The 13,119-nt window shown below is 42.3% G+C and overlaps 1 protein-coding gene across 2 annotated transcripts in view; it reads right to left on the bottom strand.

Moving 5' to 3' along the window:
* CERS6 (ceramide synthase 6) overlaps nucleotides 1-7,908 on the bottom strand; it is an 85,441-nt gene extending 77,533 nt beyond the window's left edge. The window contains exon 1 of one of the 2 annotated variants that reach the window (XM_081181859.1): nucleotides 7,439-7,908. In XM_081181859.1, coding sequence (XP_081037985.1) covers nucleotides 7,439-7,608 — 170 coding nt within the window. In that variant the 5' untranslated portion in view covers nucleotides 7,609-7,908. The remainder of the gene's footprint in view (nucleotides 1-7,438) is intronic. The other variant, XM_081181860.1, reaches the window with a different exon arrangement.
* Nucleotides 7,909-13,119: the final 5,211 nt, after the last annotated feature.

Genomic DNA, 13,119 nt, shown 5'->3' with positions numbered 1-13,119 from the left:
GTGCTTTCGAACTGCTAGGTTGGCAGGAGCTGGGACAGAGCAACGGGAGCTCACCCCTGTCCTAACCCGTGCCTAATCTCTTCTTAACAACTGGTAACAGTTTCATAACAGTTTGATGTCAAAATTTGTGCTTGACAACTCAGCAAAACTGGAATAAGAGGTTATCTGAGCTTCTACTCCCTTTTCCAGGCAAGCAAGCCCACAGAAAAAGCCAAGCAATTTATTTCCACAGAATTCTTGCATGCAATTAGGTATTTGTGGAAAGCAATTATCTCGAAGTGTTGTAATTGAGAGATGTAATACTGGCACTTCCATACAGAAAGCAGAGGCGAGTTCTTGACAAAATGACTAAGGGTACAATCCTCTGTATGTTAACTTTGCAGCCAGCCTCACTGAACTCAGCAGGACTTTGGGACAAACATGGATAGAGAGTTACTTAAGATGTAGGAGTGTACTTTCTGTCAAAATGGCTACAACTTTGTGTTCGTACTATATTTGCATTAAGTGATTTAAGCAACTGAGGAAAGATGAAAAGCAGAATACTGAATGGAATACTATGGTGAATAATACTGAAATCTGAGGTGGTCATGAAGACACCCTGCTAAATAGGGTGAGATTAGCACCATTAGAAGCTGTATCCATTTCTAGGTCAAAAGGAGACTTGCAAATAGAGAGTAAGAAATTCTAATCCTCAAAGCAGGTTGTCAAGTGTATTGTACGTCATGTGTCTTTGGACAGACATTATTAAATCTTTGTGTAAAGCCACACGGAGTCTGATTCTACGCCTGCTTACTACATTCAATGAAACTTGCATCCAAGTAATCATACATAGGACTGCAAAGAAAGCAATCATTCTCATTAGATTGCTAGCTGTTGCAGTTAGGTTATAATCAGTGAATAAATGTCAACTGATATACAACTATATTAACTATAAAAGTGAGCGATAGACATATCTCAGCGTAATAAGCAGAGATACAAGTGAGCCTTTTGTATGCCCCAGTCTGCGAACCAGCTGAAAACACTGAAAATGGACACCTTGTCTTGCATATGCACCTTCAGTCTGCAATTTTCATTACGGTATTAACAAGGCATTTTCAAAAGAAACAATTGGCACAAGTTTGAATGAACCTATCTTGGAGGTGCTGTGGTCTAAACCACAGAGCCTGGGCTTTGCCAATCAGAAGGTTGGTGGTTTGAATCCCCATGATGGGGTGAGCTCCCGTTGTTTGGTCCCAGCTCCTGCCAACCTATCAGTTTGAAAGCACGTCAAAGTTCAAGTAGATAAATAGGTACTGCTCCAGCAGGAAGGTAAATGGCGTTTCCGTGTGCTGCTCTGATTTCTCCAGAAGTGGCTCAGTAATGCTGGCCACATGACCCGGAAAAACTGTCTGCGGACAAACACCGGCTCCCTCGGCCTATAGAGCGAGAAGAGCGCACAACCCCAGAGCCGTCCGTAACTGGACCTAACGGTCAGGGGTACCTTTACCTTTACCTTGGTTTAACAAGTTGAGATATAAATTAGCTCTTGGCCCATAGGCCCTTCACTTCTCCCTTTGTGGCTCACCTGGGTGCAATGACAAAGTCTTCACAATTAACCATAGTTTCTATTAGGGAAGCTTTGGGGACCTACTTCAGGACAAGCCATAACCCGAAACCAATGTCAAACCATCATCCTGAAATTTTGGTTACGTGTTTATATGTAAAAAGAATGCAAACATGACTCCGTAAGAAAAAAAAATGCTTCTGATAAAAGCAAGTAAGTTAACACGATTACTTTCCTAACTTATCCTACAAAATAAAGACCCACTGTCTTAAGACACTTAAGTAGCCTTTAAAGGTGGAAAGGTTGAACCTAAGAATATTATTTAGAAAGTACCATTCACAGAAAGCCACATTCTGAAAGGACTCTGAGGCAAAATTAAGGAGACAAAACCCGCTTAAGTAACTTGTGGAATATCCTTATGGAGTCAGTTAATAAGTAGACTCCAGGACCCCATTAAAAGGGTCTGTTAAATAAGACTTTGTCAACGAGGTAAAGTTTGGCACCTGCTTTGAGGCCTATTCGACAACCTGAAGTGATGTAGTCCCCTGTGTTACCTCAGCAGTCTATCAGCTTATTTAAAATCAATATTTAAGCCTAGTTCAGACGAAAGTGGTAAAACTACTCCTACAGACCAAGGGGGGAGCCCATGGGGCTGAATGCTCCCCTGTACATAAACAAAAAGCACACTCCTATGTCTGAGAGGAGGCTGAAGAGAGAACAGGCCAGACACAGGTTTACCAGCCCAGAGAGAGCTAACTAGAGAACTCATTTTTATCTCGTGTTATTTAGCACTTCAGAATAGCTTGCTTTGTCTATGCTGTGTCTAGGATAATGCAACAAGCGTAATTCAAAGTGTAGTAAAATGATCCTCTGCATACGAAGGGCTGCCTCTGGAAAGCGTTTGGAAACTTTACTGATCCAGAATGTGGCAGCCAGGCAGTTAACTAGACTCTTCTTGGTGAAACTATTTCACTAGCAAACTTACAAGATCGTCACATGCACCCAGTTTGTCTGGGGAACAATGCAAAGGGCTGGTTTTAACCTATAGAGTCACAGTATGGGGTCAAGGTTAACAAGAGGACCACATTCTCCCATATTACCTTGACTAGCAAGTTTTCCAGGTGTTCCCACCTTTTCTGTAGGAGCCCCGAAGGCAGAATTCCCTCTCCACAATTAAATTTGTACTGTCATTACTATCTTTTTTTTATGCCAGGATAAGGCCATCCTGTTTACCTAGGTCTTTAATTGTAACTAATCTGCTTTAAATCAATACAGTATTTCACTTAATTACCTTAGGGCGTTTTTTTGTTGGTATGTTTTATTGTTCTAAATTGAATTTCTATGTTGCCTTTGTCATGGAATAGCAGGATAAGAATCTATTTGCATAAATAAATCTATATGGGCTTTTTATGCAAGCTTTCTCTCTCTTCCAAACCCAGCAAACAATGGTTTGTTCCCCCCCCCCCAAAAAAAAACACCAAACCAGATCAACATTTTGAGCACAACTTCCAAACAGTTTTGCTGGGGTGGATCTACACACACAGAGAAAAAATACTATAAACAAGAAAGAAATTAAATCGTTATAACAAAAGAAAAAAACATTATGGAAAATCACATAGATTTGTTTTTTACTCTCCAGTGCCATCTGGTGCATGTTTATAATGCATTCAAAACACAGTTTTTTGACTAATGTAACTGAGTCCATGGTCTTTCCTAATTCATAAGTTCCAAATGTTTATTTTAGAGGGCAAACTCTTGCCCAGGGAATTGGGGGGGGGGGCATGGTGGAAAAATCTGAAAAGCATGGTGTGAAGAAGCTGTAGACGCCTTTCCACCTTCTGTGTGTCTATTCAGAATTCCCATCTACCCAAGCTGCTTCTCATTTAAAAGTAAAATCAAAATAACAGGGAACGGAAGATGGCTGACATGCATTTGTGCATCACATGTAATGAACGTATTGGGCCCAAATCTCTATGGACACTGGTGGATTTGCTTCCCTCAAGGAACTCTGGGGATCAGAGTTGTGAGAGTCTGAAAATTCTGTTAGAGACCCATATTTCCTTTGCGGGATTTTGTGGGGAGAAGCCATGACGATAAGGGGCGACAGCTGGGCCGAGGACTCACAGCATTTTTACTGACTTCATACCACTTTTCGAAGACATTCCTGGAAGTCAGCAGTCTTAGAATTGGCTAGTTAGTTCAAATAAACTACATTACCTACCGCATCACACCCCTCCCTTGTCCTTCTAAGGTTGCCAGCTCCCTATATTGCCATGATACTGACATCGGAGTCAATAGACTCTAAACCTAGCATACTTATGTATCCCTGGCCTCCTCTGTCACCTTGCCAACAGTACAGAACAACCCATCTCTAGGCCACATGGTTTCCCCTAGTCCTACTTTTCCATTGACTTCTTTCTTCAACTCCAATTTTTCTACCACCCATTATTCCCTTCAAATCCTTACAAACTGTTCCCTCCAATTCCAGCTTGACAGGGGGCGGCCTACTTTGTGCCCCTTCTTTAAGCCGCTCTCTCTTGACCAAACTCTGTTGTTTCCCTTTAAGCACCGTGAAGCTGTTCTCTCCTCGGTTCCCCCCTCTCCCATGCCCTTTCACCAAAAATCTCATTCTCTACCCTTCCTATGTTCCACTTCCTCAGTCCATTGCATATGGGGCCTCAGAGCACCATGTTTCCATTGAAAGGCTCTCAGGCACACAAGGCAAGCCAAGGAGTGCTTTCTTCTCCCAGTTCCTGGGGGGGGGACACACCAATTATGCGGAGATTCAAGTGTAACTGCAAGTAACTAAACCCATCCTCCATAACTCAGTGGAGTACAAGATTTTATGAGCTGATTTTATCAAAAAACTGTTGTACTATATTTTGCCACTATGGTAGTTTACCTAAGTGAGAATTCTGCATACGTTTTTCCTGAGTTTAGGCAGGAGAAAACGGGAGCTTCTATCTCTTTCTAAAAAGCAATAATGTGAACTATGTGAAAGCCACATATTGACATTGCACTATATGACGAAAGGGTAGTTATAAAGGATTCAGAAATAAATATTTGGCCTGGGTATCCTGGTAAACATATGAGAAGCATCAGGTTATCAAATTGCTCAGTGTACATCCAATTCTGGGCTCTTAAAAAATGTGCATTGTTAAGAAAGTGTTTGTTCTTTACTGGTGAAGAATAAAAGAGATTATGGGATGTTTGAAGTAGAAGGGAAGAGCAGAATTGTGACATTCCAGATAGGGAATACCTGTGAGCAATAAAAAGCAAAATATTGTGGATGGGAAACAGCCACCTTCTGACAAAGTTTTTTGTGTTACAAACACACCAGTTTATTTTTTATTTGATTAATGTCATACTAGTGTTAGTCCTATTTCTTGGCATTAGAGTATTATCTAAACCCCAGGTGGCATGGTTTTGTTTTGTTTTTAAACTATAGTGTTATCATCCTAAAAGAAGGATCCTTAAGACCAAAGTTCCTTCAGAGAGTCTCCAAGACGATAGTATGTGCTTTAGGACAATCGATTGTAAAGAGTGTTGAGAAGGACAGTCGTAGCTGCAGCTCACCCCATAAAAGAGATGAGATGACAAGGAAAAAAGAACCTGCAGCAACAAGCAGAGGGGAGCAACAGTTGCACCCCTTTCTTGGACTGATAGGAAGCCCCATTTCCACTTATCCAAATGGGCAAGTCTCTTGCAATGGAGACTGAGAACACTTGGAAGGAAAAGAGGCAATATGAAACAGGCAGCAGCATCACCATCATCATGCACTCCTACCATGGGTGTACTGAGCAGACTTACCCAGCAACACCAAGGGAGGAAAGTCAGAGCTTGTGTTGCTGAGGCTACCATGCTAAGACAGTCCTGCAGCCTAGGCAACAGTCAATAACTTTTGCTCTGTATGTCCTTCTTTTTAAAAATTCTCAAGACTTACGTGCATGCATCCATCCATCCATCCCATAATGTGTTAATAAAAAAGAGAAGTGGATAAGGTGTGTTTCCCCCTACCCTGCCTCCATTCCATATAGAAGATCACCTTTACCACACAGGTGAAACGCAGAAGGAGTTTAAAGAACTCCACAGCAGAGGATGGAGCGATAGAGACAATTAAGTTAATTATAGACAGGTAGGTAATGTAGAAAAGGGAGGGGCACATCACCAAGCACTCCACTACACCAGGAGAAACAATAGCACTATGTCATATTTGAAAGATTTGAGCTGTTATTTTGATAGGTCTAAAAATCAGTACAAAACAGCACTTAAAAAAACAAACTTTTTTTAAAAAAGCAGGACAACAGGGAAAATGCAGGAATGTAACAGTGTGGAAAGCATATTCCTTAGAATCCAGGAGACAAAACAAGTAAACAAATGTTGTCCATCTTGGGAGAAAAGGCTAGGGCAGAAGTACTCAAAATGACCCTCCAGGAAAACTAGACATTTTTACCACACAATATCTTCACACATTGTATTAACTGACATTTAGTGTATGATCAGTTTGGGTTAGTATTTCAGAAAAGTGATATATTCTATGTAGATCATTATAAACACCAACCTTAAAATTTAAGAGGTGTTCTCAGTTAACTATCACAGCACTTATTATTCTGCATTTCCAAAAAAGGATTATTTTCTGTCGTGTTGTTGTCCTGTGTTTATCATGAAGGGAAACAGCTCTTCAATGGAACAACAGGGAAAGCATAAAGGAGATTGCCAACTTAACCATCAGGCTTTTTCCTGGAGCAAATAATTTTGGAGGTATAACAAAGGACTGAAAACAGATAGATTCCTAGCTTAATTAATAATCCGATTGCATTCATGAAGTGTACAGCATTTTACTGTTTTATGACACTGATTCTCTTTTACTTAAAAACCTACAAGCTATGTCACTAGTACACAAGTGACCTTTTAAAGAAATGGGGTTTTTTTCCAGTCAGGTGTTCCACACGGAATAGTGTTGTCAGAATTATTTCGACCAAGGACTTATAAACCCATGAGGTGTTCAAAATGCCGTACACGAGATCCGGAACATGAGGTAAAAGGTAGGTGTACCTCTGGGTATGTGCGGAGCATTTTACCTCCTTCTCACAGCTTACCTACTCACAGCTGTGCTATTAGACAGCAGTTTACAGGTCTGAGGCCTGGGCTCCAGGCAGACTTGCCTGAACCCTGCTTTCCTCATTTTAGAAATGAGGCGATTAGCCTATTTCAAGGAAGTTGGTGGAACCATCAATGTGCAGTTCCCATTTTCAAAAACAGCAACAACACTGGATTTTTCAGCAGGGTCAAGCGCATAGTCCCCCCCCCCATCCAATCCGATACTAGCAAGCCTGCTGGTCATTTATCAATGAATTTTTGCCTTGAATGCCATCACACAGGCAGGTTGCCCACCACAAAACCATCTGCATTGGTAGCATCTGAGGGAAGGAGTGACCAGGAAGGTGATCTAAAGCTTAGCTCGAAAAGCCTCTCTAATCAAAATAAAATGCCTCCTTGCTTTTTGAGTGGGCATGGTTTTGGTGTGTTTTTTTTTTAAGTCAGTGTGGCAGCATTGGACCCATGCTGCTAACATTGGACCAATGCTGGCGACCCACACACACCCCTCTTATTCTTCAGGGAAGTTTGATCCATACACCCCATATAATCCCCACTCATGAGGCTGTCTGCCTACGAACTGCAAAGCCCCCTCACCACCCCCACCCCTAGAGCCAACATCTCCAGAGGCGGAGAGACCCCAGTGGCCCAAATAAAACAAGCCCCACACGAGCGAGTTGGGAGCTTGTTTGCCTATGGGAAGAAGTAGAAGAGGGCAGCCCTTTCCCTGGGGGGGGGGGGCTTGTGGGGCTGGAGAGAGAGAGAGAGAAGCATCCAGATCCCAGATCCCAGCCTCACCTTTCGAAAACCATGCGGATCATGAAGATGCAGAAGGCCAGGGGGAAGGCCAGGTAGAGGTCCTCCACTTGAGGGAAGGTGGCTTCCTCGGTGCTCTTCAGATCCGCCCAGGTGACATTGTGCGGCAGCCAGAACCTCTCGTTCCAGAACCAAGCGAGGATCCCTGCCATCTTTGCTTTGTCTGGCTCGGGCTGCTGCTGCTGCTGCTGCTCCCCCACCGGCTCCCTGGCTGCCCGATGCTGCTGCTGCTGCTGCTGCTAAGGATGCTCAGCAGCTGCCTGCGTCGCGCGCGCGCGCCTGTGCTCGCGTGTGTGCGCGTGGCCGGCTTAAATAAGCTCCTGAACCCTGGAGCGGCGACAAACCGCGATCGCTGACGCCGCTCTCGAAACACCGCCCTGAGCAGCGGCCGAGCTGGGCCCGCCCAGCCTCCCAGCTTCTCTCGCTCGGGGCGAGGAGAGGGAAGGCCGCCTCTGCCTGTCACAAGGTGCTTCAGGGACGCGCCCTCTGATTGGCTTGCAGGGGCGTCAGGCAGCGGGATGCGCGCAAACCCTCGCGCGCCCGACGGCGCCCGAGTCTTGCCTGTCGCTGCTGGGTCTGCTTGGCGCCTGGTTTAAAGGCAGCAATTTGGTGCTTGGCTTCTCTTCTCTCTCTCTCTCCATATTCATCTCTATCTATCCTATCTCTATACTCACAGACCGTTCGGCTAGGAGAGATTTTTTGTTTATTTATTTGATTCTTGATAAGTAAGAACCTATTTGCTGTTGTTGTCAGGTGCAGAACACCCCAAATCCTAGGCGTTTTGGGGGGAAGTATGTGGGTATGCTTACTGAGTGTGCCCAGAAAAAACTGCATCGGGAAAAAGAGGAATTGGAGAAGGAAGTGCTGAAAGGTTCTCAGCAAATCCAAGAAAATTTGTTCTGGTTTAGATTTTCTTAAAGAATAAGATAAAAATGGTGGGGGGGGGGTTGGTAATTTTTCAAAATATACTCGATAATAGCAAGAAAGGTACTCCCTGTTGTTAATTTTTTCTTTAGCTTCCTAGTTTGCAAATGACTGAAGATTTTGAGAGATTTTTCTGAGCACTTGGGGTCAAAAGAAAGCAATTTAAAGCAAGTGTTCCTGAGACATTTCATTCTGAATCTGCTAGAGCCAGACAGAGGATGATGACAGGTTAGTGTCCTGCCGCCCGCTGACATAAACGATGGCTCCGCCTTTGGACCCTGTGCTTATTTGTTTGAATTCCCTGAAATCCCACTTTTATTGGTTTCAACATGCTTCTATGCTGCTGTTTTAATGGTTTTGCATTGTACTTTTGTTTTATTGATATTATCTTTTACATGGTACACGGTGTATTCTTTAAAAGTACTGAGTGGTTTATAAATGGTTTTAAATAATCTACACAAGCAAAGATTCACATTGCTTGACCCTGAGGCAACAAGTTTACTAGTGCCAGCAGTCAGATTTTGACTAGAAGATATTTTTTTCAAACCCTAAGGATTGTGAGAAGTTTATTTGGGATGTAGGGTGTGTGTTGGGATACTCAGTGACAGGTTACTTTATTTTATTTTGTTATTGCTACGTAGTACAAGTGCAGAAGCCCCCCAGGGCAAAAAAGTTGGCAACCCCAGTAGACAGTAATTTAAAACAGTAATTTAATGTTTGATGTTTTATATTTTATTGTGTTTTTAATATTCTGTTGGGAGCTGCCCAGAGTGGCTGGGGAAACCCAGCCAGATGAGCAGGGTCTAAATAAATTATTATTATTATTATTATTAAAACAAGTGTTGTTGAAACATTTCATTCTGAATCCGCTAGATAAAACCAGATGGATGAAGATGACAGGTGGGTATTCTGCCCCCTCCCAAGATTAATTCTGGCTACACCCATGCCTGGTCTCAGACTTATCATCCGTAAAGCAGAAAAACAAAAGGGAAAACGAAATAATGAGGGGAAAGAGAGAAGAAACAAGCACACCCATGGAACAGAAGACAGATCTTCTCTTTACTACGTTTATGTGCACAACCTTTCCAGCCGAGGAGCTCAGTAGTTCTGGCCTCCCCATTTTATCCTCTCAACAACCCCACAAGGTAGGTTAGGTTAGCGGTATATAAATATTCTGATCAAGAAAGAAAGAAAGTCCCCCCTAGGCCACCACTGGGAGCCATGAGGAAGGGGACATGAAAGTGGTTTGAAACACTGTCCTCCCTAAAGAGCCTTCCTAGTAGGAGTGTATGAGTTATACTACGTCTTGGTCCCACTCCAGGGTTAATAATTTCTACTTTTCTCCTTCTCCCATCCTGCGTTGCTGCTTCAGAACTCCAGATTTCTCCAGGAATGTGCACTTTTTGATATGATCAAATTCCACAAAAGATGGATGCAAAAAGTCATGCAACAAGTTTATGTTTTCTACCTTAAGAACCTAAGAAAAGGCCAGCATCCTGTTCTCACAGTGGAACATCACAGTGCGAGGCGCCTGCCGCCCCCGGGCCCAATTTTGACTGCCTAGGGGCCTCCACAGAGTTTAATCCGGGACTGCTCATTGCTGCCAGAAATTAAATCTTGGAACTACTACATGCAAAACATGTCTTCCAGTTATGGCACTTGCTGTTCAGTGCACAGAAGCAGCCTTCTGCATCTGCATAGCAATGCTTATTTGGGTGTCGTGGTGCGGGTGAATGCATCTTATGATACAAAGAGCACTATGTAACCACATGACCTGTTGCCAATGACCAGAAACAGAGCAAGTCCTCTTCAGTGATTTGGTAGATGTTTATAAGATGCAGCACTAATCTTTCCCTGCCTGGACCTATGCTGTAGTTGCAATGTATGTGCCCTGCTGCTAAACGATGAATCCTGCTTTAGATGTGCTACCAGGAGCTAAGTATAACATCTGAGAGTTCTGTTGTCCTTCAAAATGACAAGTAAGGAGAGAACTCTTTTTTTAAAATAAAAAAACAACAACCCACCCTGCACACATTTTTTCAACCCTTGCAACAAAATCTGTTAAAATCACAAACAGGGCTTGTTGTTTTAGCATGCGCTGGAATGAAATAAGACTGATTTGGCATGGATCCCAAACTGCTAAAATCATTGTCCTTTTTTTTATAATAATGGTCTGGCATGCTGCCTACATGAGCGTCCATTGTTTTGCATTACCTGAGGCACAAACTATGAATGTAAATTTGTGACAGCAAGGTCGAAATCCTTAACATAACGGGGGCAATTGCTCAGACTTTACTGTGTTGCTTTGTGCTTCCAAAGTGACTATCTTTCAACCTCTGACAACAGGGGACACGTTTGAATATGAAAAAAAAGGTTATTCCATTTTGAAATGCACAGCAAATGTGAGTCATTCTGCCAGCGAATCAATTTTGTTGGAATATTATGCATTGTGAAACGAAAATAATAGCGATAATTTCACTGTTGCTTGCCTCAGAGATCATGCCCAATGTTTTTGAGGTTGGCGGTCCCCAACTTCGCAGTTGCCCATGGATACAGATATTAAACGGCATCCTGTTAATTGCTGCCGTGTGGGAACTTTTTTGTTTTACTGTCGTGGCTGCTTGCATCGCTTTCCTTCAATCCTGCCTTTTGTCTGAGTTCAAAGGGGAAGCAGAAATTCTGAATACAGATGAAGGCTAAACTGTAATTTGTAGATGTTTTTATAATGCTGAACAGCTGTTTTACAAAATAAAATAAATCTGTGAGGTTCCTTGGTTCCCTCACGGGGGCCTGTCCCCAGGTGGTTTGCTCAACTACTCCACAGTCCAGACTTGAGATATTCAACTCAGTTTGCATTTAAATGTAAGCCTACCTAATTCACACTTCCGAAACAGTATGCAAACCAAAGCTTAGTCATCTTTCAAATTTCGCTCACTATAAGAATTCTGCAACGCAGCTCTTTAGCCATGCAGTGTGAACAAAAATTCATATACTAGGGTGAAGTTTGTATGGAAGCAGATATATGAGTGGAAAAAGCACACAGAAATGCATTAGGGAAAGATGATTTGCGAAAAATCATATGAGGCAAAACCTTAGAAAAATGTGCGTATTAGGAGGCATTTGCGATACAACGCTGATAACTTTAACTTTTTTTAAAAAAAACTTTTTTAAAATGACAAACTGATGGAAATATGGGTTGCTGAAGACGGGGCCAATTATTTTCCAGTTTGTTTGTTTGAGGAAGCGGTGATGGGTTGTGATTGAATGGGGTGTTATTGGAAGAGAGTAATGTTGTTGAATGTTTTGTTTGTTATATGAACAAAAATCTCACTTTTTTATTCACATGAAGTGACCTATGCAAATTCAGCCAGTTTTCAAACAGTTAATATAAACATGTTCACATAGCAGAGAAGTCATCTGGCAAATTCTGCATCTTTTGAAAGGCTTTTCAAAATTCAAATTTTCAGAACATTGGGCAACCATAATTTCACTGAAAACGTATCAATAAAGCATTAATAAACTCACAGCATTATTAATAAATCATGAACAAATACAAAAAATCCCAGGTTGAAAAAGCAAAAACTAGAGATAGCTGCGAAATTTGGGGGAGATATTTGCTAGGGACTCTCAGGCCTCAAAGCAAAGAGCATACGTTCCAACTTTCCTCCAATAAAAATAGGGACATCCTGTTCCATAACAACAATTTTATTATTTATTCCCTGCCCATCTGACTGGGCTGCACCAGCTACTCTGGGCGGCTTCCAACATATCTAAAAACATAATAAAACATTTTTTAAAAAACTTCATTATATGGGGCTGCCTTCAGGTGTCTTCTAAAGGTAGAATAGTGACTTATCTCCTTGGCTCAGGGATCGCATAACTCCATACACTCCAACATTTCTCCAATGAAAATAGGGACGTCCTAAGGAAAAGCAGGACATTCCAGGATCAAATTAGAAACTGGGGTGGCTTCTGTAAATTCGAGACTGCCCCTGGAAAAAAGGGACACTGGGAGGGTCTGAAAGAGAGGAAGGGGGCTGGCCCCTAACTTTTTGTGATGACCCCATAGGCAGTTACTAGTTTTTAGAAGGCTACAAGAAACAACTTACTTTACTAAAATTGGAGGGGTTGATGAAGGGGCTCTCAAATAAAACTGCCGCTTCCCTCCTATTTTGAGTACTGAGGACGTAATATCACCCACCACTTTCACTGAGAAATCTTGCCGATATATAGAAAGATTTTGAAACAGTAATACATTTATTTCCGCTCAGTAATGTTTTCTTGTCTCTGTTACTGCCCATATCCTGAAGTAAAATTATCTCATGTGTGCCGTCTTACTCTCTCAGCACAAACATACAACTGAAAGGGGCAGGGAGAGAACTACCTTCCCTTTGACACCTTTTTAAAAAACGTATTTGATCCTTACAGAGCCTTCTGTGAAAATCCTTTGGTAGGAAAAATATTTGTGCTTGAGAAGCCTGCCCACTGCTGGGCTAAGTGAGCATCATCCAGTCTGTGGAATTATTCTGTAGTTGTGATTTATCAAAAATCTTTTCCCTGAATTTTTGTGTACCCTCTCCCCAACCCAGATAGACAGACAGACAGATTTTTATCCCTATGTAGGGGAAACCTGTATTTTGAGATAGGTATTGGTTTGTACAATTTATCCCTCACTGGTTATTGGCACCCTTGAGACTGGGAAGGATTTTGGGTTTGGTTTACTGTTTGGGTTCCAGGGA

This window comes from Podarcis bocagei (genome assembly GCF_964188305.1).
Source record: "Podarcis bocagei genome assembly, chromosome: 1".
NCBI classification, from domain to species: Eukaryota; Metazoa; Chordata; class Lepidosauria; order Squamata; family Lacertidae; genus Podarcis; species Podarcis bocagei.
This window is presented reverse-complemented; position numbering and strand designations above follow the sequence as displayed.